Source organism: Heterodontus francisci, chromosome 19 (genome assembly GCF_036365525.1).
Source record: "Heterodontus francisci isolate sHetFra1 chromosome 19, sHetFra1.hap1, whole genome shotgun sequence".
NCBI lineage: Eukaryota > Metazoa > Chordata > Chondrichthyes > Heterodontiformes > Heterodontidae > Heterodontus > Heterodontus francisci.
In genome coordinates, this window is record NC_090389.1 from 67,689,783 (window position 1) to 67,716,278 (window position 26,496).

The window sequence follows — 26,496 nt, forward strand, 5'->3', positions numbered from 1 at the left end:
ACTCCAGGATAAACATTTGCCATCAACCACCACCCTCTGTCTTCTTTCAGCTAGCCAATTTCTGATCCAAAGCTCTAAATCACCTTCAACCCCATACTTCCGTATTTTCTGCAATAGCCTACTGTGGGGAACCTTATCAAACGCCTTACTGAAATCCATATACACCACATCCACTGCTTTACCCTCATCCACCTGTTTGGTCACCTTCTCGAAAAACTCAATAAGGTTTGTGAGGCACGACCTACCCGTCACAAAACCGTGCTGACTATCGCTAATGAACTTATTCTTTTCAAGATGATTATAAATCCTGTCTCTTCTAACCTTTTCCAACATTTTACCCACAACCGAAGTAAGGCTGTACCTACAAGTTATCTTTCTGTGTTCTTTTGAGCATACCCAAGACTCTTTGAACAGCAACATTTAGAAGTTTCACGCCTTTTAAAAAATATTCTGCTTTTCTATTCTTACGACCGAGGTGAATAACTTCACACTTCCCTACATTATACTCCATCTGCCATCTTGTTGCCCACTCACTTAACCTGTCTATATCTCTTTGCAGCTTCTGTGTCCTCCACAGTGCTTACCTTTCCACCTAGCTTTGGTGCATCATCAGCAAACTTAGAAACATTTCTATAATAAAAGCAAAATACTGCGGTTGCTGGAAATCGGAAATAAAAACAAGAACAAGAATATTTCCAGCATTTCTTGTTTTTATTTAGATACATTCCTTTCTGTCTCTTCATCTAAGTAATTGATATAGATTGTAAATAGCTGAGGCCCCAGCACTGATCCTTGCGGCACACCACAATTCACTGCCTGCCAACTTGAAAATGCCCACTCTTTGCTTCCTATCCGTTAACCAATCCTCTATCCATGTTAATATGTTACCTCCAACTCCACGATTCCTTATCTTGCCTAGTAACGTCTTGTGTGGCACCTTATTGAATGCCTTTTGAAAATCCAGATATACTACATCTACTGGTTCCCCTTTATCTACCCTACGAGTTACATCCTCAAAAAACTCTAATAAATAATTAAACAGGATTTCCCTTTAGTAAATCCATGTTGACTTGTTCTGATCATACTATGCATTGTTAAGATTTCCTTAATAATAGTTTCCAGCATTTTCCCGACGATTGATGTTAAGCTAACTGGCCTGTCGTTCACTATTTTCTCTCTCTCTTCTTTCTTAAAAAGCAGTGTAACATTTGTCAACTTCCAATCTGATGGGACCGTTCCCAAATCTAAGGAATTTTGCAAAATCATAGCTAGCGCATCCACTGGGCTGCATTTTAAAATGCTGCCATCGAAATCAGCAGCGGATGTAAACAATGGCAGTCTGTGCACGTCGCAGAGCCACTACGGTATTCAGCACGGCGGCTCATTTAAATGGCCAGGCGGACCGTCCACCCCAATGACATCGAGGGTGTGGGCAGTCCGTCCCCAGGAATGGTGTCAGCAGCCTTTGCTCAGGTGCGGACGCCATTTTTAAAGGGCTCTAAGCCCTTCCATTTAATTTTAATATTTAAAGAAATAGGCTTCAAAAAATGTTAAAAACATTTCCCACCCTCCAATAACCATGCAATGCATTATTTGCCCTCCTCTCAACTGCTTCCTCTGCCTACCTGACCTTCTCCCCTACCCCCCCTCCCCCAAGTACATAAACTTTAAACTCTAACCCTTTCCACCATCCCCTAAACCAATGAGATTAAGTTTGACCCCTCTCCCCCATACACTGAAAAACTTACCAGCTCCCCCACTCCCCATCAGTGCTGGCCACCAGCGCCAATATCGTAGCAGGACAGAAGGTAGAGGTGAGGAGCTACTTAATTCCTTTATTTAAGTTTATTTACATATGTAAATGTTGTTCCTACGCTGGAGGCATTCCCCCTCCCCACCCCCCCCCCCACCACGAGCCCTGACATCGGGGGTGGGGGGGCGGGTGGGGGGGAAGGGGCTGTAAAGTTCAGCCCACTATCTCTGCATCTATCGCTTTTAGAATTCTAGGATGTAGGCCATCAGGTCCTGGGGATTTGTCAGATTTTAGTCCCTTAAGTTTCTCCAATACTTTGTCTCTGCTGATATTAATTTCCTCACTTTTTTAGCCCCTAGGTTACTGTTTATGTCTGGTATTATACTTATGTTTTCTACTGTGAAGACAGACACAAAATATTTGTTCAATGCCTCTGCCATTTCCTCACTCCCCATGATAATTTCTCCTGTCTCTCTTCTAAGGGACCAATGTTTACTTTAGCTACTCCCTTCCTTTTTATATACTTAAAAAGCTCTTACTTCTGGCTAGTTATTCTCATATTCTATTTTTTCCCTTTGCTGTTTTTGAAAACACTCCCAATCCTCAGACTTTCTTCTGTTTTTTGTAACATTATAATCTAATACTATATTTAATCTAATACTATCCTTAACTTCCTGAGTGAGCCATGGATGGGTCTTTCTTGCTGAGTTTTTGTTTTTCAATGGAATGTATTTTTGTTGAACATTTTGAATTGTTTCTTTGCATGTTTCCCACTGCTCATTTACCGCCATACCTTTTAGTCTATTTATCCAATTAACATTAACTAGTTCTTCCCTCAATCCAATATAATTAGCTTTGTTTAAGTTTAAGATTCTTGTTTGTGATCGGAGCATGTCACTTTCAAACTTAACATGGAATTCAATGGTATTATGATCACTATTTCCCAGTGGATCTTTTACTCTGACATTACCAATTAACCCTGCTTCATTACACAATAATAGATCTAAGATATCTTTATCCTTGGTCAGTTCCACAATGTATTGCTCCAAGAAACTGTCACATAAAAACATTCTACAACTCATCTTCTAGATCACTCTTGCCAATTTCATTGTCCCAGTCTATTTGAAGATTAGTGTCCCCCACAATTATTACATAGCCTTTGCTACAAGCTCCAATAGTTTCTTGTTTAATGCACTGTCCAATTGTATAACTACTCTAATGGGGCTTATAAACTACTCCCACCAGTGTTTTCTGATTCTTGAAATTCCTAGTTTCCACCCATACTGATTCTACTTCATGATCTTCTGAGGCCAGATCTTTTCTCACTAATGTCCTTATGTCATCTTTTACCATCAGTGCTACCCCTCCTCCTTTGCCATTATGTTTGTCTTTCTGAAATTGTGTTCCCTGATCACCTTGCAACCATGTCTCTGTAATAGCAATTAGATCTAAATCATTTACCTCTATTTGTGCTACTAGTTCATATTTCTTACTGCAGATGCTTTGTGCATTCAGATAAAGAACGTTTATTTTAATTTTTTTAACTTATATTGCCTGCAATGACCCTATTCGTTGATGTACAATTTTTGTTAAAGTCTCTATCCCTTCCAGTCCCATTCTGCTTGGTTTTACCCACAAAGCTATACAGTTCCGATGCCTCAACCTTTCTTTTTGGATTTCTAAATCTCCCTTCACCCGCTGGCACCGTTAGCGCATGTTCCTCCCATGCACCAATGTCAATTTGTGCCCTTTTCAAAGTGTCCTTAAAATGTTTTCTCTGTCCTCCTTGAGATCGGGTGCAATCCTGAAGTTGTGAAAAGAGGATCTGCTTCGGAAGCTGATAATTCGGATGCAATGTCCAGACCAGTGGAGCTGATTTTGCTTGAGCATGGTTGCGATGCTGGAGGAATTGGCTTCAGTGAAAATGGTGGAGTTTGTTCACCTGTCTTCCCACTTGACTAAAATCAATTGGCTCATCATGCCTGTGCCGGCCAAAAAATGTTCCACCCATTCTAATCCCACTTTCCAGCATTTGGTCCACAGCCCTGCAGATTACAGCACTTGACATGCATGTCCGGACTTCTTTTGAACGAGCTCAGGGTTTCTGCCTCAACTAATCTTTCAGGCAGTGAGTTCCAGACCCCCACCACCCTCTGGTTGAAAAAACTTTTCCTCATCTCCCCTCTTATCTTTCTACCAATCACTTTAAATCTATGGCAAATCTATCTAGTCACTAACCTCTCTGCTAAGGTAAATAGGCCCTTCACCTCCACTCTATCCAGGCCCCTCAAAATTTTGTACATTTCAATCAGATCTCCCCTCAGTCTTCTCGGTTCCAAGGAGAACAACCCCAGCCTATCCAATCTTTCCTCATAGCTGCATTTTTCCAGTTCCGGCAACATCCTCGTAAATCTCCTCTGTACCCTCTCTAGTGCAATTGCATCCTTTCTGTAATGAGGTGACCAGAACTGCACACAGTACTCAAGTTGTGGCCTGACCAATGATTTATACAGTTCCAGCAAAGCCTCCCTGCTCTTATATTCGATACCTCGGCTAATAAAGGAAAGGATTCCATATGCCTTCTTAACTACCTTATTGACCTGTCCTGCTACCTTCATGGAACTGTGGACATTTACTCCAAGGTCCCTCATTTCCTCTACACCTCTCAGTATTTTCCCATTAATCATGTATTCCTTTGCCTTGTTTGACCTCCCCAAATGCATCACCTCAACTTCTCGGGTTGAATTCCATTTGCCACTTTTCTGCCTATCTGACCCGACCATCAATATCTTCCTGCAGCCTACAGCTATCCTCCTCGTTATCTACCACATGGTCATTCTTTGTGTCATCTGCAAACCTCTTGATCATGCCCCTTACATTTACGTCCAAATTGTTAATATCATACCACAAAAAGTAGGGGACCCAGTACTGAGCCCTGCGGAACACCACTGGAAACAGCCCTCCAGTTGCAAAATCACCCATCAACAATTACCCTTTGTATCCTGCCTCTGAGCCAATTTTAGATCCACCTTGATGCATTTCCCTGGATCCCATGAGATTTTTTTTAAACCAGTCTGCCATGTGGGACCTTGTCAAAAGCCGTGCTAAAATCCATGTAGACACATCAACTGCACTACTCTCATCTATCTTCCTTGTTACTTCTACAAAAAATTCGATCAAGTTGGTCAGACAAGATCGTCCCTTAATAAATCCATGCTGACTATCCTTGATCAATTTGTGCCTTTCTAAGTGACAGTTTATTCTGTCTCTCAGAATAGATTCCAATAACTTGCCCACTACTGAGGTTACACTGACTGGCCTGTAATTATTCAGTCTATCCCTCACTCCCTTTGAGTATCTTGTGCAGACACCACTGCTGGAAATTCTCCAGCAACCGGAGGTGCCTTTGGTTGGTGACCCAAGTCTCACTGCCATATAGGACAGTGGTGTGACAACGACAGTGTTGTAGACTAAATCCTTTGTCCTCTTACGGAGATCTCTGTTGTCAATCACACGGTTATGCAATTTTTGGAAGGCTGTGCTGTCACAGCCAGTTCTCTGCTGGATCTCCACTTTGATGCTGACCTTTTAAGAAATGTAGCTGCTGAGATATAGGAAGTGTTCAATAACTTCTAAAGCCTCCCCATCAATAACAATAGTTGGAGATGTAGGTGCTTGTCCGGGGAAGGGCTGGTGGAGAATTTTGGTCTTGCTGATGTTGTGTGAGAGACCAACCCTTTTGTATGCGGACTTGAAGAGCTTGAGGGTGGTCTGAATATCACAACTGCACAGTTGTTGGCATATTGTAAGTTGTGAGTGTGCTGAAGAGTCACTTTAATCTTGGCTGTCAGGCAAAACTCAATTATGACCTTTTGTAGAAATTGGTCATGAATGAGTTCCATGACCAGACTGAGGTAAATAGTGAAGAGAGTTGGCGCAATCGCACTGTATTGCTTGATGCCCATTTGGATACAAAAGGGCTCCATCTCTAATCCATTGCAAAAAACGATTGCTGTCATATTATCAAGCAAGAGTCTCAGGATAGTAACATTTTGTTAGACATCCAAGCATCCAAGTCTCCAGAGGACTTTCCAAAGAGCTATGCAGTTGATGAAATCAAAGGCCTTTCACAGATCAATAAAGGCCACATCGAGCTCTTTGCGCTGTTCCAGGCACTTTTTTTGGATTTGTCGAGTGACAAAAATCATATCTGTGCTTCCCCTGGATGGCCGGAAACCACACTGGGTCTCCGGAAGTATGTCTTCGCTGACGTGTAGGAGACAGTTCAGGAGGATTCATGTGAGTCTTTTAGAAGGGATAGAAGGGATATGCCTCTATAATTCCCACAAATTGGTTTATCACACTTCTTAAAAAGTGAAACAATTATAGCACTGTGCACACTCTTAAGGCAGCATTTCTACAATTAACCCTTCACATTGCACAATGGTGAAGCTTGGCTCTAACCTAGTGGCTTGCACTATGGCTACCAAGCAACCTTCATAGCAATTTCTTACATGAACAACGCTTCACTTGCCTAAATGACTACAGCTCCAAAAACACTCAAGAAACTCAATGCCATCCGCCATCCAGGACAAAGCAGCCTGTTTGACTGGCACCCCATCCATCACCTTAAATATTCACTCCCTCCACAACTGGTGCACCATGGCTGAAGTGCATACCATCTACAAGATGCACTGCAGCGACTCACCAAGGCTTCTTCAACAGCATCTTCCAAACCTGCGACCTCTACCGCCCAGAAGAACAAGGGCAGCAGGCACATGGGAACATCACCACCTGCAAGTTCCCCTCCAAGTCATACGCTATCCTGACCTGGAAATTTATCGCTGTTTCTTCACTGTCGCTAGGTCAAAAACCTGGAACTCCCTTCCTAGCAGTACTGTGGGTGTACCTACTCCACATGGACTGTAGTGGTTCAAGAAGGCGGCTCATCATCACCTTCTCAAGGGCAATTAGGGATGGGCAATAAATGCTGGCCATGTCAGTGATGCCCACATCCCATGAATGAAAAAAAAATTCCTCAACTTCTAGCCTTACCCTAATTCATTTAAGCTCTTGCAGGACATATTGACACATAATGCCCACCAAAGGTAGGTGAAAAGGGGCATTCCTCCCTTTAAACCCCCTCAAACCCTTTGAGGACAAGCCCATGCAGCTTGTGGGTGCTCACTTAGCTACTGTCATGAGAGATGGCAAGCTTGACAGAATTTTGCTGGTACCAGATTAGTGACTGGGCACCTATACTGTCACCCAGGAATTCTTCCGAAGCACACCCTCTTTCTCTGTCTCCTTAATCCTCAGGAGGTAATGCTCAACCATCTTATCTTCTACCCCCTCTTTCCTGCAGATCCGCTGCAGTAGTAGGGAAGCACAGGAGGAGGAAATGATAAGGGAGCAGGAGGAGTTGGGCAGTTATTATGAAGATGAGAAAGAGGAAAATGAGGTCAACACACCAACTGCAGCAAATCATCCTTCCCCATCATCCTCTGTACCAAGGATCCTAAATTGAGTGAATAAAGATGTTTGAGGTACATTATGTCTATGTGCAAGCTCTGAGAGCAACCTCCGAGGCAGTACGACAGCTGATGGGTATGACATCTCAAGTCTACAGAAATCCTTTGCGGCAAAATCTTTCTCCACCTTGTGGGCACCAATGGAGCAGGTAGATTGCAATCTGCAGAAGATGCCCATCTAAGAAGCAGACAGCAACCTTCATCTCAGCAGAAGTACAGACTGCGGCTCTGGAGTTAATAAGAGCTAGATTGGAGTGCAGGTTGCCTCATAACTTGCAGATCATATCGTATGCCATGTTTCAGGGCCTTCAGAACCTGAGAGCCATTATACCAGCCATGCCATTGAGCATTAGAATCACAGGGCCAGTGGAATGCTAATGCTGGAGCCCACTGCCCTGATACTACCATTTCTGAGGGCAGTAGCACATGCTGTGAATCCAGCATTCCCCCTCAGAACAATTGTGTTGTTGGCTATCTTTCCATCTATGAAGGATGATGGACACGCAGCAAACAATCCAGTTAGATGGGGTGTCTTCTCGTTTTGCACCTTTGCTGATGACTGTGAATGTAATGTGATGTGATGCCAGTGGAATATAAACAAGGCAAGACCAGGCTATCCAGCAGACGCAGCCAGCAGCAACTGTATGCCAGGAGCTTGCTGTCATGAGATAAGGGATACCTCTATCCCACGCTAAAGGCCTGCTCGGGTCTACAAAAATATGACCCAAGCCCGACAGAACCACATCCGACCCGAGCCCGACCAGGCCGGAGTCCTTCCATTTTTTCCCATGCCCGACCCGACCCAACCATCAGTTAACTTGCCTTCCACTTTTCACTTTGTTGCTGATCTGCACACCCTTAAAATAACAGTAACAAACCCAACTTTCTCGTCAAAAAATTACATTAACAGTGGAGCCACTTACCTGCGATAGAGCGCGTCCGATCCGGCCTGACCCGAGCCCGAATGCCAGACCTGGAAGTGCAACCCGACCCGACCTGAACCCGACACATGTCGTTGGGTCCCGTCGGGTTCGGGGAGGGTAGCAGACCTTTATCCTACGCCCCTTCTGTACAGCATCACCAGCCAAACACTTCTTGTGATCTCAGCCCTCAGACGGCACTTAGAAGTAGCACTAGAATAGATGACAGAAAGGCATGTAGCCATGCCCCTGGAAACACTGTCGTGAAAAAATTGGGTGATTGTTTGTCTGCACTTTGCAATTTTTGTGTTAAAATAGACTGTGCACTGACATAGTGCATTGTAATTCATGAAGGATACAGTCATACAGGAAATGGTGTGCATATTTGGTGCTGGCTCATTCAGGTGATGATTACCAGCATGATCACGCGGGGCAAAGAGAATTGATATGTTACCATGTGGTAAGATAGGTAGTGCATTGAGTGAATGTCTCTATTTGCAAGTGGGGGACAAGGAGGTCTGGCTGTGCTATCCAAGGAAGACTGAGTTAGACAGAGGAGAAAACTTCTGCAATGATTTACTCTCTGGTCTTCCATGAAGCAGTCAGCAAGGACTCCTCTGAATGCACATCATGATGTTCTATATAGTCTTGTATCAACCAGTGCCAGGACCTCCTCTTCAGCCATGTCACAACGTAGCTGTTCCAGAATGACATATAATATGAAGAGCACAGTAGGCTAGTTCTATTCTAGACACCTGAACTGCAGCATACTATACATCCCATCTGCTGACTTGCCCAGATAGCTTTCAATACCCCGATGGATTTCTCAATCAAGTGTATCACTGTAGTACACCTTTGCTGTTGTTTGGGGCACTTTGAATGTGGTCATCAGCTATGCAAGCTGGAGCTTTGCTTTGTCACCCAGAAACCATCAATGGATCTGATTGTCATCCCTGAATAGGTCAGAGAGGCTCAAGTGAAAAAGGATGAAGGCATTGTTGCAACTTCCTGTACATCAGGCAATGACAATCTTTGTTTGCAGAGCTCCTACGAGAGATCCTGAATATGACCTGTGCTCCCTATAGATTCTTTTTGGAGGGGGTGTGGGAGGGGTGGGATGCAGCATCTTCTTATAATATTCTGCATTGCTCTTTCACCTCCTCCATGATTACACCATACAGTGCTGTGCCCGTGGAAAAACCACATGAGAAGCCGTCAGATTCAAGTTCAGAACTACATAGAAATTGTTTTTAAAAAGCATTTCCAAGCCACAGAAATCACTCTGAGAAGTCTCAGGCTCTTCAAGCTCACAAACTCCTCACTTCTGCCCTGATTCCACACGTGACCTCTGCTTTCCCCAAGGATCTACCCTTGGCCCCTGTCCTATTTCTCATCTACATGCTGCACCTCGACAACCTCATCTGAAAGCACACTGTTATTTTTCACATGTACTCTGACGACACCCAGCTCTAGATCACCAGCACCTCTCTTAACTCTGCCACTCTTGCTAAATTATCAGACTGCTTATCCAACATCCAGTACCGGATGAGCAGAAATCTCCTCCAATTAAATACTGAGAAGACTGAAGGCATTGTTTTTGATCCCCACTCCAAATGCCACTCCCAAGCCACTGACACCATCCCTCTCCCTGGCAACAGTCTGAGACTAAACCAATCTGTTTGCAAGCTTGGTGTCATATTTGACCCCGAGATGAGTTCCCGACCACATATTTGCGCCATCACTAAGCCATCTATTTCCACCTCCATAACAGCACCTGATTTTTGCCCCGATCTCAGCTCATCTGCTGCTGGAACCCTCATTCATGCCTTTGTTACCTCTAGTATTGACTATTCTAATGCACTCCTGACTGACCTCCCACATTCTACTCTGTGTAAACTTGAGGTTATCCAAAACTTTGCTGTCTGTGTCTTAACTTGAACCAAGTCCCATTCACCTCACATCCCTGTACTCACTGACCTATATTTGTTCTTGTTCAGACAATGCCTTGATTTTAAAATTTTCATCCTAGTTTTCAAATCCCTCCTTTGTCTTGCCCCTCTCTATCTCTGTAATCTCCTCCAGCCCACAACCCTCCGAGATATCTGCGCTCAGCTTATTCTGGCCTCTTGAGCATCCCCAATTTTAATTGCTCCACCTTTTGTGGCCGTGCCTTCAGTTGCCTTCGCCTTAAGCTCTGGCATTCCCTCCCTACATCTTTCTGCTTCTCTACTTCGCTTTCCTCCTTTAAGACACTCCCTAAAACCTACTTGTTTGGTCAAGCCTTTAATGTCTTCTAATGTGTCTCAGCATCATTTTTTCTTAATGCTCCTGTGAGGCACCTTGGGATGTTTTATTATTCGAGAGTTTACCAGGAGAGCAGGAAATAGTGAGAGAGGAGCGGGGCATAAATAGCCCAGGAGAGAGAAAGAGTTCACCGAGAGAGCGGGAAACGACGAGAGAGGAGTGGGGCATAAAAAGCCCAGGAGAGAGAGGGTGCGAGTTTACCAACAGAGAAGGAAACAGTAAGAGAGGAACGGGGCATAAAGAGTGGGGTGGGGGGAGAGAGAGAGGGAGAGGAGAGCGAGAGAGAGAGAGAGAGAGGAGAGAGAGAGAGAGAGAGAAGTGGCATCACAGAGAAGTAGGTAGGTGATTGGTTGGTGAGAACTAAGAAATAAACTGGTGTTTCTTATTTTTTTAAGGTGTTTATTACTATTAATAAGGTGTATTAATTATTAGTAGGGTTTATCAATATTAATAAGGTTTATTAACAGTAGTAAGGTTTATTAATAGTAATAAGGTTTATTAATATTGGGTAAAAGTTTATTAGCAGTAGCAAGGATATTAACTAACAGATAAAAGAATGACAGGGCTGCTCCAACCTCTAGAGTGCACATCCTGTGCTATGTGGCAAATCCAGGATGCTTCTCCTATCCTGGATAACCATATGTGCAGGAAGTGTCATCAGTTGCAGCGGCTTGAGCTCCGGTTTTGAAACTCTAGCAGCAGCAGATGACACTGTGGTGCAATCGTGAGGATGAGAACTTTGGGGATAGCACATTTATAGATGTGCTCACCCCACAGCTTAAGTGTACGCAGGAAGAGAGGGAATGGGTGACCACCAGACAGCCAAGAAGAAACAAGCAGACAGTGCAGGAGACCTCGGAATGCATCCCACTCTCCAACCGGTATTCAATTCTGAAAACTGAGGAAAGTGATGGGGTTCATCTGGGGAATGCAGCTAAAGCCAAGGCAATGGCACCATGGCTGCACGGGGGGGGGTGGGGGGGGGGGGGCGCACAAAGCACTGGAAGAGTGATAGTGAAAGGAGATTTGATAGTCAGGGGAACAGACAGGCATTTCTGTGGCCACTGACATGAATGCAGGATGGTGTGTTGCTTCCTTGGTGCCAGGGTCAAGGATGTCACTGATCGGCTGCAGAGCACACTGAGAGGGGAGGGTGAACAGCCAGCAGTCGTGGTCCACATTGGTACCAACGATATAGGTAGGAAGAGGGATGTGGTCCTGCAGAAAGAATTTAGTGAGCTAAGTAAGAAATTAGAAAGCAGGACCTCAAAAGTAGTAATCTCCAGATTACTCCCAGTACCACACTCAAGTGAATATAGAAATAGGAGGATAGTGCAGATGAATGCGCGGCTGGAATGATTGCGCAGGAGGGAGCGCTTTAGGTTCCTGGGACACTGGAATCAGTTCTGGAGAAGGTGTGACTTGTACAGGCCAGATGGTTTACATCTGAACAGAGCTGGGGCAAATTTCCTTGCGGGGCGATTTGCTAGTGCTATTGGGGAGGGTTTAAAACAGGGTTTTCAACATAAGGCCCACGGGCCAGGATCCGGCCCGCCAAATGTTTCCATCCGGTCCGTAGATGTAAACTGTTCCTGGGCCATTCCTCCTCCTCCCCAGAGTTCTGTGATTGGAGATGAGAAATTTCCCTTTGTCAGAACCAGCTTTTAAAGTATTGCACTGTCAGTGTAAAAGCTGATAGCCGCTGATATCGGGAACAGCTGTTTCCAAACAGACTCGGGGTTTTCCGGGTTCTGCCTTTTTTAAAAATAAAAGCCCGCTGGAAAACCCCAAGTCCTGTTGGGAAACAGCTGTTCTCGATGTCAGCGGATGTCAGCTGTGAAACTGGACAGCGATCTTTTTTGAAAGAACTGACTTTTAAAAGAACTTTAAAAGAGCATTCCACTATCTGCAACTGTGTGAGAGAGAGAGGATGGAGAGAGGGAGAGAGAAGGGAGAAGAGGGAACAGAGAGAGAGTGGGGGGAGGGGTGGGGGAGAAAGAGAGGGGGGTCAGAGAGAAAGGCGAGGAGAGAGAGAGAGAAACGGGGGAGGGGGGAACAGAGGGACAAGGGGGACAGAGAGGCAGGGGGAGCACTGAACAGGGAACACTGGAGACACAGGGGGTGCAGTGGGGAGGGGGGGAAGAGGGACAGAGAGAGGGGGGAGAAGGAGACAGAGAGAGGGGGAGAGGGAGACAGAGAGACAGAAAGACAGAAAGTGGAGAGAGGGGGGAGAGAGTCAAAGAGTCATTTACTTACAGCACGGAAGAAGGCCATTCTGTCCATCAAAGCTATGCCGACTCTCCAGGGAGCTATGCAGTTAGTCCTATTCCCTGACTCAATCCCCGTAGCCCTGCAAGTCTATTTCTCTTAGGTGGCTATCCAACTTCCTTTTGAAGTCATTGATAGTCTCCACTTCCACCACCACTGTGGGTAGCGAATTCTAAGTCATTACCGCCCATCTGTGCAAAAAAGTGCTTCCTCATATTCCCCCTGCATCAAAACTTCCAATCTGTGCCCCTTGGTCCTAGAGGGGAGGGGGGAGGGAAGAGAGGATGAGACACACACACACAGAGCACAGGGAGAGGGGGAAGGAGAGATCAAGGTCTCTCCTGAAAGGTGGACATCTATCCAGAATACTCTGCATTGCTACATCAAGTGTGCGGGCAGAGACTGACTATTTATTAAAGCAGAAACAATGCCACGTATGTCACTAAATCAGTTTTCAATATAGTGACAAGAAAGTAAGTCAAAAAATTAGTCTTCTCATTTAAAGCTTCTTCACAAAAATGCACATTTGTTGTTTTTATTTGAGAGATAAACTTTTAATGCCCTTATCTTCCAAAATTTGCTTACCACCCGCACCCACCCCCCCCCCCACCCCCCCCCCCCCCCCCACCCTACAGTCCGAGCAAAAATCGCACTGCGGTCCTCCGCCTGAAAAGGTTGGACAACCCTGGTTTAAACTAACTTGGCTGGGGTACGGGATCAGGATGAAATGTCAGAGGGAAATACCAAGGTGAACAGAATACTGGCAGAGATAGATAGCATTGGAGTAGAGGATAGTAAGTTATTAGGTGGGGTCAGAGTAAGGGAGAAAGTAATAAAGTCTAAATTAGGATCAATGTGCATGTAGGTGAATGCACGGAGTGTTATTAATATGATTGGAGAGTTGCAAGTGCAGGTTGACATGTGGAAATATGAAGTTGTGGCGATAACAGAGACCTGGCTCAAAGAAGGGCAAGACTGGGTATTGAATATTTCTGGAGACAAGGTGTTCAGGAAAGATAGGAAAGGGAAAAAAGTGGGCAAGGTAGCGGTACTGATTAAGGAGAGCATCGCAGTGCTGGAGATAAAAGATGTCCCAGAGGAGTCGAGGACAGAATCTATTTGGCTAGAGCTAAGAAACAAAAAAGATATAGTTACATTGCTCGGTGTTGTCTGTAGGCCACCAACTAGTGGGAAGGATGTAGAGGAACAAATTTGCATTGAAATTACACTGAGATGCAAAAATTATAGGGTAGTTATAATGAGGGATTTTAATTATCCCAACATAGACTAGGATAGTAGCAGTGTAAAGGGCAGTGAGGGGCAAGAGTTCCTAGAGTGCATTCAGGAAATTTTCTGCAGCAGTATGTTTCTAGTCCAATGAGAAAGGAGGCACTGCTACACCTGGTTCTTGACAATGAGGTGGGCCAAATGGATCAGGTATCAGTAGGAGAACATTTAGGGGATAGTGATCATTGTATCATAAGGTTTAGGCTGACTATGGAAAAGGACAAAGAGCAATCCAGAATAAGAATAATTAACTGGGGGAAAGCCAACTTCAATGGGCTAAGAATGGATCGGAGATAAATAAACTGGAGTCAAGGTTGGCAGGAAAAATGGTGGCTGAACAATGGGATACCTTCAAAGATGAGATAGTTCGGGCACAATCAAGGTATGTTCCCTTGAAGTGGAAAGGTAGGATCTAGAAATCCAGAGCTCCATGGATGACAAAAGAGATAGAGATTAAGATAAAGAAGAAAAAGTGTGCTTATGACAGATGCCAGGTAGAAAATACTATTGAGAACCAGGCTAAATATAGAAGGTTCAGAGGGGAAGTGAAAAAGCAAACAAGAGAAGCAAAGAGAGAGTATGAACAGAGACTGGAAGCTAACATAAAAGGGAATCCCCAAGTATTCTATCAATATATTAATAGTAAAAGGGTTGTAAAAGGAGGAGTGGGCCCAATTAGGGAGCAACAAGGGGATTTGCACATGAAGGCAGAAGGCATAGCGGAGGTATTAAATCAATACTTTGTATTGGTCTTTACCAAGAAAGAGGATGCAACTCAGGCAATGGTGAAAGAGGAGGTAATTCAGGCACTAGAAGGATTTAAAATTGATAAGGAGGAGGTGTTGGATAGGCTGTCTGTACTTAAAGTGAATAAGGCACCAGGACCAGATGAGATGCATCTAAGGATACTGAGGGAAGTGAGAGTGGAAATTGCAGAAGCACTGGCCATAATTTTTCAGTCTTCTTTAGATTTGAGGGTGGTGCCAGAGGACTGGAGAATTGCAAACATCACACACACGTTCAAAAAAGGGTGTAAAGATAAGCCCAGCAACAACAGGACAGTCAGTTTAACTTCAGTGGTATGGAAAATTCAAGAAAGAATAATTCAGGACAAAATTATTTGTCACATGGACAAATGTGAGTTAATTAAAGAAAGCCAGCATGGATTTCTTAAGGGAAAATCATGTTTAACTAACTTGCTGGAGTTTTTTAAAGAGGTAACAGAGAGGGTTGATGAGAGCAATGCAGTTGATGTGATGTACATGGACTTTCAGAAGGCGTTTGATATAGTGCCACACAACAGGCCTGTCAGCAAAGTTATAGCTCATGGAATAAAATGGACAGTAGCAAGATGGACATGGAATTGGCTGAGTGACAGGAAACAAAGAGTAGTGGTTATGGATGTTTTTCGGGCTGGAGGAAGGTTTGTAGTGGAATTCCCCAGGAGTCAGTGTTGGGAGCCTTGATTTTCCTGATATATATTAATGACCTGGACCTTGGTGTACAGGGCACAATTTCAAAGTTTGTGGATGACACGAAAGTTGGAAGCATTGTGAACTGTGAGGAGGATAGTGTAGAACTTCAAAAGGATATAGACAAGTTGGTGGAATGGTGGCAGATGAGGTTCAATGCAGAGAAATGTGGTGGTACATTTTGGTAGGAAGAACATGGAGAGACAATATAGAATACAGGGTACAATTCTAAAGGGGATGCAGGAACAGAGGGACCTGGGTGTATATTCGCATAAGTCATTGAAGGTTGAGAGAGCGGTTACAGTATCCTGGGCTTTATTAATAGGGGCACAGAGTACAAGAGCAAGGAGGTTATGTTGACCTTGTATAAGACACTAGTTCGGCATCAGCTGAAGATTGCGTCCTGTTCTGGGTGCTGCACTTTAAGAAGGATGTGAGAGCATTGAAGAAGGTTCAGAAAAGATTCACGAGAATGGTCCCAAGGATTAGGAACTTCAGTTATGAAGATAGATTGGAGAAGTTGGAACTGTTTTTCTTGGAGAAGAGAAGGCCGAGAGGTGATTTGATAGAGGTGTTCAAAATCATGATGGGTCTGGACAGAGTAGATCAAGAGAAACTGTTCTCACTCGTGAAAGGATCAAGAGTGAGAGGGCACAGATTTAAAGTAATTGGTAAAATAAGCAAAAGCGACACGAAGAAAAATGTTTTCACATAGTAAGTGGTTAAGTTCTGGAATGCACTGCCTCAGAATATGGTGGAGGCAGGTTCAATTGAAGCATTCAGATGGGAATTAAACTGTTAAATGAAAAGGAAGAATGTGCAGGGTTACGGGGAGAAGGCAGGGGAGTGGCACTAGGTGAATTGCTCATTCGGAGCACTGGTGCAGACACCATCGGAGATACCCAGCACGCAATCACCATGCAAGCACAGGAAGCTCAGAACTGCCACTCCACTGGCCCTCATTCTGACATGTGCAAAACAAACCATTGGTGAAGCTGTGGGTGGATCATGGGAAGATCAAAAAGTGCAAGGAAATTCAAGGGAAATGGATTAAAAGTGCACAAATAGTGAAAACATCTTCCACACAATTTCCTTGCTAAAACAAAATTCTTCCCAATTCCTGCAAGTCAAAAATGGCATGGAAATTCATCCCTTATGTCTTCATAGAAACAAAACTTGTATTTATATAGCACCTTTCATGACCTCAGGATATCCAAAGAGCTTTACAGGTAATTGAGTACTTTTGAAGTGTAGTCATTGTTGTACTATAGGACAAGCAGCATTCAGTTTGCACACATCATATTTCCACAGACAGTAATAACCATGTCATTTGTTTTAGTAATTTTGGTTGAGAGTTAAATATTGTCCAGAACACTGGGGAGAAACCCCTATTCTTCATTGAAATAATGCTGTGGGATCCTTTTCATTAACCTGAGAGGGCAGACAGAGCCTGGGTTTACAGTTTCATCTGAATGGCAGCATCTTTAACAGTACAACATTCTTTTACTGAAGTGTCATCCTATATTTTGTGCGCAAGTCTCTGGATTGGGATTTGAACCCTCACCCTTCTGACTGAGAGCACGCATGCTACCATGAGCTACCACTGACACTGAATAATTCTAACAATGAAATGTTTCTTGTAGCAATTCTTATTTTATTAATTAATTATATAATTAATTATTAAATAATAATTAATAAAATAAGAATTGCTACAAGAAACATTTCATTATCAAATTATTAAATAATAATTAATTAAGCAATTATTAATTAACAAATATAAATTGAATAACAAATTAATACTATGGTAATTAGGATCTGTTAACTTGTTGCTAGGGCTATGTTCAATGTCAGTCGTGGATCAGCCTGAAAATTGTGCCGATTGAAAAATATAAAGTAATAGCTAACTTCACCTGCTGGGAAAATGGTGATTTAATAAAAACATAACAAGCTATGGTTAATTAATCATGTAAGGAGCAAGACACTGCAACTTTTTCTGTAACCTTTTTAACTCACACAATTAATTAAGTACCATGCAATCAATGGTGTATTACACTGGTTCACTTGTGCAAAGGGCTATAATAACTCACTTGCTCTTGTCTTATTTGATTTTCCACGCTTGTTCAAGGATTCTTATAATGCTTTAGCATTTTCCTTTTGTTTCCCTTCTCTAAGTTTCCCACCATTAACATCCACATTTTCTTCATTAGTTAGCTATTCAAAACTAGCCATGTTGGTGTGGATGCTGTTAATGTTACTTTTTGGTTAATGCACCAAACGCCAATAATATGAGAAGGAATCCATTCTCTCCAACTTTCTATCCCTCCCAAAAATGTAACCTTGCATAAACTAATGAACTCTTTCCGTGTGCAAATGTGAAACAAGACTGGATTTAAAACTTGGGTCCCAAAGCAGAAAGTCTAATGCTCCAGCATGATAACTCTTGAATAATGTATTACTTTTACATCCTGAACTGTAATGAGCCTTTACCACTATACCGGAAGGTTCAAATAACAAAGACAACTTCCAATGTCTTTGGATTATACTTGTTCCAATTTATAGGATTAATATTCAGAAAACATTAAATTAAAGCATTAAATATAGCAAAACTGGCAGCATAATAACAAAAGTAAAGTACAATAGTTTTAGAATAAAGCTTTATGCTGCTACAGGTCCCTGTGAATTTCTTTACAGATCCATACAGTGGCAGACTTTCATCTCTGTAAATTAATGTAAATAAACTGGAAGCCTGAATGATGTATGTCCAGCAATAACAAACTAATCATGTGATATTGGACTGTATCAGATGTGTGTGTTGCTTTCATGTATAATGATTATGCAGAGAGGAACATATCATTTCTGAACTGACTTGGAAAGAAGCAGCGTTGCCATATGCACAACCTGAGGGGCTGCATTCCGAGACTATTTCAAAGATATCTTTTAAAATAAAGTGATGACTCCTGAAGGCAGAACAAGTCCATGCCACTAGGCTTTCCCTAGTACCTCACCCAAGTGAGCATTCTTCACCAATAAGCTTAGAAAGTGATAATTGTCAAATTATCCTGATGCCTAGAGACATCAATTTTGCACAGATAGTATCTCATAAGTGGTAAGATAATAAATGGTCAAAGGATGAATTACAAATGCAAATGATATCTCTTGTTGTGTTGGGTTTCTATGATTAGTAGCTCCGCACATTTATAATTCCTTCTCTATGTTTTTTACTTAATTATCCTGAGAATATACTTCATATTTTCCCCCATAAAAATATTGCAGAGCATATCAACAATAAAAGGTTAGCATAAATATGTTTTCTCTACAGATTTGCTAGATTCTAAAAGATAATGGTGTGCTAAATTGTCCTGATTAGACACAAAATCTTGAGAGGGGCATTTAGAATGACCACAATTAAAGTTGCACCAAATACTTTATGTGGCTGTACATGTGCACTGAAAAAAATTACATTCATTTTAACTTGAAAGTAGGAGTCTATAAAACACTGAGGAAATTTGAGTTTCTAAATTCTTTGTTCCTACATGAAAAGCCCATTAACAAATAATAAAAGTCGTTCCATCTAAGAGCTGGCACACACTCAACGGGCATCCTTCTATGCTGTAAATCTCTTAAGGTTCTGGGAAGAATTTGCACTCTTTCTCATAGATTACAAAATATAAGGTAAATATGTTCCAACTGCAGTTTCACCCATCATGCTTTGAAACCACACAGGATCACAGGTATCTCCGAGAAATACAACGTTCCTCGGACTGCTACTCTCGCCGCATCCTGAGATCCACACTCAGTGCTATGCGCCGCCACATGCACACACTGGACCTCTCTCTCCAGCAGCACCGCCTCACCTTATCTCAAAGCTGTTCTACTCCGCAGTTTCATTTCATCTTTCGTCTCATCCGACGCATTAACAAAAAACTTTTTTTCTTCCTTTCAGGTGTTAAGGAACGCAAGCTCCAGCAGCTGATGGGGACTAATGCCCCTCCAGATCCTCCCTCCGCTTCACTTCCCTCTGACCCCACCCCTTCTGATCTGACCCTTTGCCGTGTATTCACTATACCCTCTGACCTCCCCCTCTCTGATGCTGAGCGTTCTGTACTCAGCAAAGGTCTCAGTTTTATCCCCTTACGCCCCCACCTCAATGGATTTCGCGCTCGGCATGACGTTGAGCTCTTCTTCCATCGCCTCCGCCTCCGGGCTCACTTCTTTGACTAGGAGTCCTCCCCCCGACCAGCAGACCCATTCACCCGCCTCCAGCATTCTCCCTCTACCTGGACCCCTCCTTCTGGCCTCTTACCCGCTCTTGATCTCTTCATTGAAAACTGTCGGCGAGACATTGGTCATCTCAATTTCTCTGCCCCCCTCACTCACTCTAACCTGTCCCCCTCTGAACTTGAGGCACTCCGTTCTCTCAGGTCTAACCCCGACATGGTCATCAAACCTGCAGACAAGGGTGGTGCTGTTGTCGTATGGCGTACCGACCTCTACCTTGCAGAAGCTCAACGCCAACTCACAGACACTTCTTCCTACCTCCCTCTGGACCATGACCCCACCACCGAACATCAAGCCACCGTCCAAAGGACTGTCACTGACCTCATCTCCTCTGGAGATCTTCCCTCTACAGCCTCCAACCTCATAGACCCACAACCCCGGACAGCCCGCTTCTACCTCCTTCCCAAAATCCACAAACGGGACTGTCCTGGCAGACCCATTGTGTCAGCCTGCTCCTGCCCCACTGAACTTATTTCTTCCTATCTAGACTCTATCTTTTCTCTGCTGGTCCAGTCTCTTCCCACCTACATCCGTGACTCTTCTGACACCCTATGTCATTTTGACAATTTCCAGTTTCCTGGTCCCAACCGCCTCCTCTTCACTATGGATGTCCAATCGCTCTACACCTCCATCCCCCACCAGGATGGTTTGAGGGCTCTCCGCTTCCTCCTGGAACAGAGGCCCAACCAGTCCCCATCTACCATCACCGCCTGGCTGAAATTGTTCTCACATTGAACAACTTCTCCTTCAACTTCACGCACTTCCCTCAAGTAAAAGGTGTTGCGATGGGTACCCGCATGGGTCTTAGTTATGCCTGTCTTTTTGTGGGATATGTCGAGCATTCTTTGCTCCAGTCCTACTCAGGCCCCCTCCCCCAACTCTTTTTCCGGTACATTGATGACTGTATCGGTGCCGTTTCCTGCTCCCGCCCCGAACTGGAAAACTTTATCAACTTTGCTTCCAACTTCCACCCTTCACTCACCTTTACATGGTCCATCTCTGACACTTCCCTTCCCTTCCTCGACTTCTCTGTCTCCATCTCTGGGGATTTTCTTCTTTCTTTCTTTTCTTCTTTTGGGCCTCCTTATCTCGAGAGACAATGGATACGCGCCTGGAGGTAGTCAGTGGTTTGTGAAGCAGCGCCTGGAGTAGCTATAAAGGCCAATTCTGGAGTGACAGGCTCTTCCACTGGTGCTACAGAGAAATTTGTTTGTCGGGGCTGTTGCACAGTTGGCTCTCCCCTTGCGCCTCTGTCTTTTTTCCTGCCAACTACTAAGTCTCTTCGACTCGCCACAATTTAGCCCTGTCTTTATGGCTGCCCGCCAGCTCTGGCGAATGCTGGCAACTGACTCCCATGACTTGTGATCAATGTCACACAATTTCATGTCGCGTTTGCAGACGTCTTTATAGCGGAGACATGGACGGCCGGTGGGTCTGATACCAGTGGGGTATCTGGGGATAGGTTGTCTACTAATATCCATTATAAGCCCACCGACTCCCACAGCTACCTTGACTACACTTCTTCACACCCTACCTCCTGTAAGCACTCCATTCCATTCTCCCAGTTTCTCCGTCTCCGATGCATCTGCTCTGATGATGCTCCCTTCCATGACGGTGCTTCTGATATGACCTCATTTTTCCTCAACCGAGGATTTCCCCCCACTGTGGTTGACAGGGCCCTCAACCGTGTCCGGCCCATTCCCCGCACCTCTACCCTCACCCCTTCCCCTCCCTCCCAGAACCGTGACAGGGTTCCCCTTGTCCTCACTTTTCACCCCATCAGCGTCCATATCCAAAGGATCATCCTCCGCCATTTCCGCCACCTCCAGCGTGATTCCACTACCAGTCGCATCTTCCCCTCCTTTCCCCTGTCAGCATTCCAAAGGGATCGTTCCCTCCGCGACACCCTGGTCCACTCCTCCATTACCCCCACCACCTCGTCCCCGTCCCAGGGCACCTTCCCCTGCAATCGCAGGAGGTGTAATACCTGCCCATTTACCTCCTCTCTCCTCACTATCCCAGGCCCCAAACACTTCTTTCAGGTGAAGCAACGATTTACTTGTACTTCTTTCAATGTAGTATACTGTATTCGCTGCTCACAGTGTGGTCTCCTCTACATTGGGGAGACCAAGCGCAGACTGGGTGACCGCTTTGTGGAACATCTCCGCTCAGTCCGCAAGCAGGACCCTGAGCTTCCGGTTGCTTGCCATTTCAACACTCCCCCCTGCTCTCATGCTCACATCTCTGTCCTGGGATTGCTGCAATGTTCCAGTGAACATCAACGCAAGCTCGAGGAACAGCATCTCATCTACCGATTAGGCACACTACAGCCTGCCGGACTGAACATTGAGTTCAATAATTTCAGAGCATGACAGCCCCCCATTTTACTTTCATTTTTAGTTATTTTTTCTTCCTTTTTTTTTTACATTCTTTTTTTTACATTTTTTACAATCTTTTTTTGAATTTATTTCATTTCATCTTAGTTTGTTCAGTTTGCTTACCCACTGGTTTTTTTCAGGTTTGCACTTGCTGCTGTTCAATATTCAGTGTATTAACACCTAATCTGTACTAATGCTTTGTCTTTCAACACACCCTTAACATATTGTTTGCCTTTGCTCCGTGACCTTTTGGTCAGCTATGTGGCCTGGTCCAATCTACACCTCCTTTGTTATCACTTGCCCCACCCCCACCTCACTTGCTTCTAACCTGTGACTTTTCTAATATTTGTCAGTTCCGATGAAGGGTCACTGACCCGAAACGTTAACTCTGCTTCTCTTTTCACAGATGCTGCCACACCTGCTGAGTGGTTCCAGCATTTCTTGTTTTTATTTCAGATTTCCAGCATCCGCAGTATTTTGCTTTTATTTTAGGTAAATATGATTGATTGAAATGCTTAATATATACTTTCAATAAACATTCAACCGTTTTCTAAATGCATTTTTACATGAAATTCCTTATTTTATTCCAAAATCACTTTTTCTTCAATCAGGTTATCCTGTACTTACTCCCAGAACTCAACGACAGGCGAAGTTGCATTTGGTACGGCTGTGTGACTGCAATTGGTGGAATTCAGCTTCTGAAACTCTAAACAGTTTTCTTCACGGGAAATAAAGAAACAATCCATAACTAAAACAGTAATGATCAATTAGTGAAGGTTAATGCATACATATTAAATCTGTGGCACTTTACAGGTTATTTTAATAAATGGTATCTAAGAGGTACGGCACATTTTACCTGTGTTCCAGTAATGTCCACAAGTAGCCCAAGGAAGTTTGGTTGTGAAGCAATTGAATAGATAGAATATGGCCCATGCCAAAACAATGATGTAAAATATGTTCAAAAGAGCCTCAATCACCTGGGTGGCATATCCGATACCTGCAAACGAATATCAAGTTTATTGATTGCCATGATGCTGTGCGAAATATTTCACCCACGCCAATCGCCAGTAATGCAGCACTGAAGTTTCAATGTTACCTTCAAAAAGTGGGCAAACTTTCCTCCAACACGTAATCCCTCCTTCGCTGGTATACTGGCCCAATGCAGTCTCTAGGAAAAACATCGGTATACCACAACCGATGAAAAAAATCACGTATGGGATAAGGAAGGCCCCTGGAAGTGAACGAGGGCAACAAGCTTAACTACGAGTTGGGCATAGAATCAGACCAGTAAACATATGCCACTCTTTTACGTGACCATAGTTATTCTACCAGTTACCACTCAAGTACACCTGAATTCATTTACTTTGAACAGTACAACTTATTTACATGCACACTAGTTCAGCCACACTTATGGGGGTTTTTTTCTGGATTATGTGCATTTTTAAGCAGCACTAACTCTAAACGAATAATTTTAACATGCTAATTAAAAGATACTGATTTTAAGCTTATTTAAAACATGAAATTCCATGTAACTGTACCGCCTCCGTTCTTGTAACAGAGGTAGGGGAATCGCCACACGTTTCCTAATCCAACGATCTCGCCAGCCACAGACAAGACAAATTCGATTTTGTTATTCCAATGGCCTCTTTCTGACACTTTCTTGTCGTTGGTACGAACTAAATTGACATTTGAAGCTTCAGTATCCATCGCATCTTCTGGCTTCCCATTGATTATTGGAATAGCTTTCTCCGCTGTCATGACGCTTTAAAACCGTCTGAAAAGAGAACTAAAAGTTTAGATGCCGTTCGGCGCATTGTTTTTCTTCCAAACACAGTGAAATCTTGGACATTTTGTCCCCACGCAAATCAATTAGTGTTAAAACTAATTTGCAGTGGGCTGGAAAATGCATAGAGAAAAAAAAACCTCAACCAACAAAACAGAATCTGTTATTTAGAGATACAGGTCTTCAATGATAAATTAATGAAGATCTCCTTACAATGCAACTGAATGCTGAAACTGACATGATGATGATCAATTACTCACCCGGTAAGGGTTTTGCTGTAAACCCGCCTGTTTGGAACAATGCTGCTCCCTTTCTGCACTACCACTGAAATTCTGAATGCACTGAAACCGCTCCGAGGAAATTCCGCAATGGCTTTGTGTATGTGTTTGTGTGTGGATCAGTTCAGATGCACTTGATACTCTGGTGATGCCTTCTGCCAAACGACTGACTTGAGAAAACAAACGCACTCTTCTCAGATGCTGCTGCGGTTCACTGGATCCGAGCCATGTGCTAACTGAGCCCTCTCGCTTGCCGTACGGAAAATGTATCAATTAATTGCGCAATACCATGAGTTGAGTGACTGGAGAAAAGTCGGAATGCATTTATTGCATCTTCTTAAGGTGAACGGTGAGCAGTTTGAAGACTGGGTTTCCAGTCTGGAAATTGAAAGAGGAAACAATATATCTAGATAGCATCAAACTAACACATAAGGGTATGCGGGAGTCCCGTTAGAAGTGAGCGGCCAGTTACTTGGAGGTAATTGATGTGCAGAGTCCTCACTGATAGGCAGGGCTGGCTTGGTGTTTGGCAAGAGAAGGGGGCGGGGTGGAGGGGGAGATTTGAATGTCGGATCCAAACAGATAGGATGATTTATTTACCAGCCAACGTTGCAGTGATTCTTTCCTTTGCGCATCCTCCAGGGTTTTCACACAAATTTGCCGTGGCAAACCCTGCTGAGGCAATCATGAATATTTATATGGAAACACATGTTGGAATTGCGTGTGTACAGTTCTGCACGGCAGTGCCGATACGGTCTGTAGAAGCTGTACTGTTGTGATTTTGTTTGTTTTGCCACTTGGGAACAGAAACGAAAATTAAAATTTTGTAACCTGTGAGAATCCTTTGACGGAATCTTTTGAACTTTATTGTAGGAGACAGGCGCTAACCGCAACCTGTTATTACCTTTGCGGAAAAATGGATGGTGGCATATATCTTCTCAAATGTTATATAGTCTTTTTAGTTCAAGTTTCCAAGTAAATGGGTTCCCGATTGAATTCTGAACAGCTAAATAGGGAGCTGAAGGACTCCCTCTCCCAGAAAATATTTTTTTCAAATCTAAAGTAAACTTAATACGCAGGGGCCAATGCATGACGCCATGGAGAGCCTCACCTGTCGGCGCCAGTGAAAAATCCCTCATTGCACTCCAGAGAGTCAGACACCACACTAAGAATATAAGAAATAGAAGAGTAAGCCTTACAGCCCTTAAACTCAATTACACTATTCAATAAGATCATGGCTGATCTTCGACCTCAACTCCAGTTTCCCACCTGATCCTCATCCCTTGATTCCCTTTGAGTCCAAAAATCTTTTGTTCTCAGCTTTGAATATGTCCAGCACTGAATAGCTAGAGGCCTGCTACCTGACCCAAACCCGACAGGACCCGACGAGATGGGTCGGATAGGGCCCATCTTCAGGATACGACGTTCGGGCTCGGGTCGGGTTGGGCTGAATCCAAGTCGAGTCTGGTCGGGCCCGACACATATGGTAAGTGCTCTGCTGTTAAGTATTGAAATTTAAAAAAAATTACCTGAGCTGGGAATCCGGGCCGAAACTGAGTCTGTGCAATGAGCGAGCGCCGTCATGATGACATCATCACGCATGCGTTGCAGCTTCGTGGAGGTTTCGAATTGGAAGGTAAGTAAAGGGATGGTTGGGTCGAGTCGGAGCACATTCAGGTCGGGTCGGGCTCGGGGCAAAATCGGAGGGACTTGGGCCGGGTCGGGCTTGGGTCCGCAGTGGTTCGGTTGGGTTCTTTTTTCCCGACCTGAGCAGGCATCTACAGAATAGCCCTCAGAGGTAGAGAATTCCAAAGATTCACAACCCTCTGAGTGAAAAAATCTTTCCTCATCTCGGTCCTAAATTGCCAATACCTTATCCTGAGACAAGGGGAAACACTGTCTCAGCATTTATCCAGTCAAGTTCTCTCTGAATCTTATATCTTTCGATGTGATCGCCTCTCATTCTTCTGAACTAAAACGGTATCCGCCCATTTTACTCAATCTCTCTTCATAGAATAATCCTCTCATCCTGGGATTCATCTAGTGAACGACATTACACCGCCTCTATTTGGCAATTGTATCCTTCCTTCTGGTATGAAGATCAAAATGTACAAAATCTTCCAGGTATGGTCTTACCAAAGCCCCATACAATTGCAGCAAGACCTCCTTACCCTTGTGTTCCAAAGCCACTTGTAATAAAGGCCAATGTAATACATCCGCCCAGGCATGCGCCATGGAGAGGTC

At 43.9% G+C, this 26,496-nt stretch overlaps 1 protein-coding gene across 2 annotated transcripts in view; it reads right to left on the reverse strand.

Annotated features, from left to right (window-relative positions):
• Positions 1 to 24,679, reverse strand: part of slc6a11b (solute carrier family 6 member 11b) — a 213,659-nt gene extending 188,980 nt beyond the window's left edge. Inside the window, exons 1-5 of one of the 2 annotated variants that reach the window (XM_068051852.1) lie at positions 24,235 to 24,679; positions 23,730 to 23,965; positions 23,288 to 23,422; positions 23,048 to 23,188; positions 22,819 to 22,909 (exon numbers count right to left, since the gene is read on the reverse strand). In XM_068051852.1, the coding sequence (XP_067907953.1) occupies positions 22,819 to 22,909; positions 23,048 to 23,188; positions 23,288 to 23,422; positions 23,730 to 23,949 (587 nt within the window). In that variant the 5' untranslated portion in view covers positions 23,950 to 23,965; positions 24,235 to 24,679. Of the gene's footprint in view, positions 1 to 22,818; positions 22,910 to 23,047; positions 23,189 to 23,287; positions 23,423 to 23,724; positions 23,966 to 24,234 lie in introns of those variants that run through there. The other variant, XM_068051853.1, reaches the window with a different exon arrangement.
• Between the last annotated feature and the right edge of the window lie 1,817 nt (positions 24,680 to 26,496).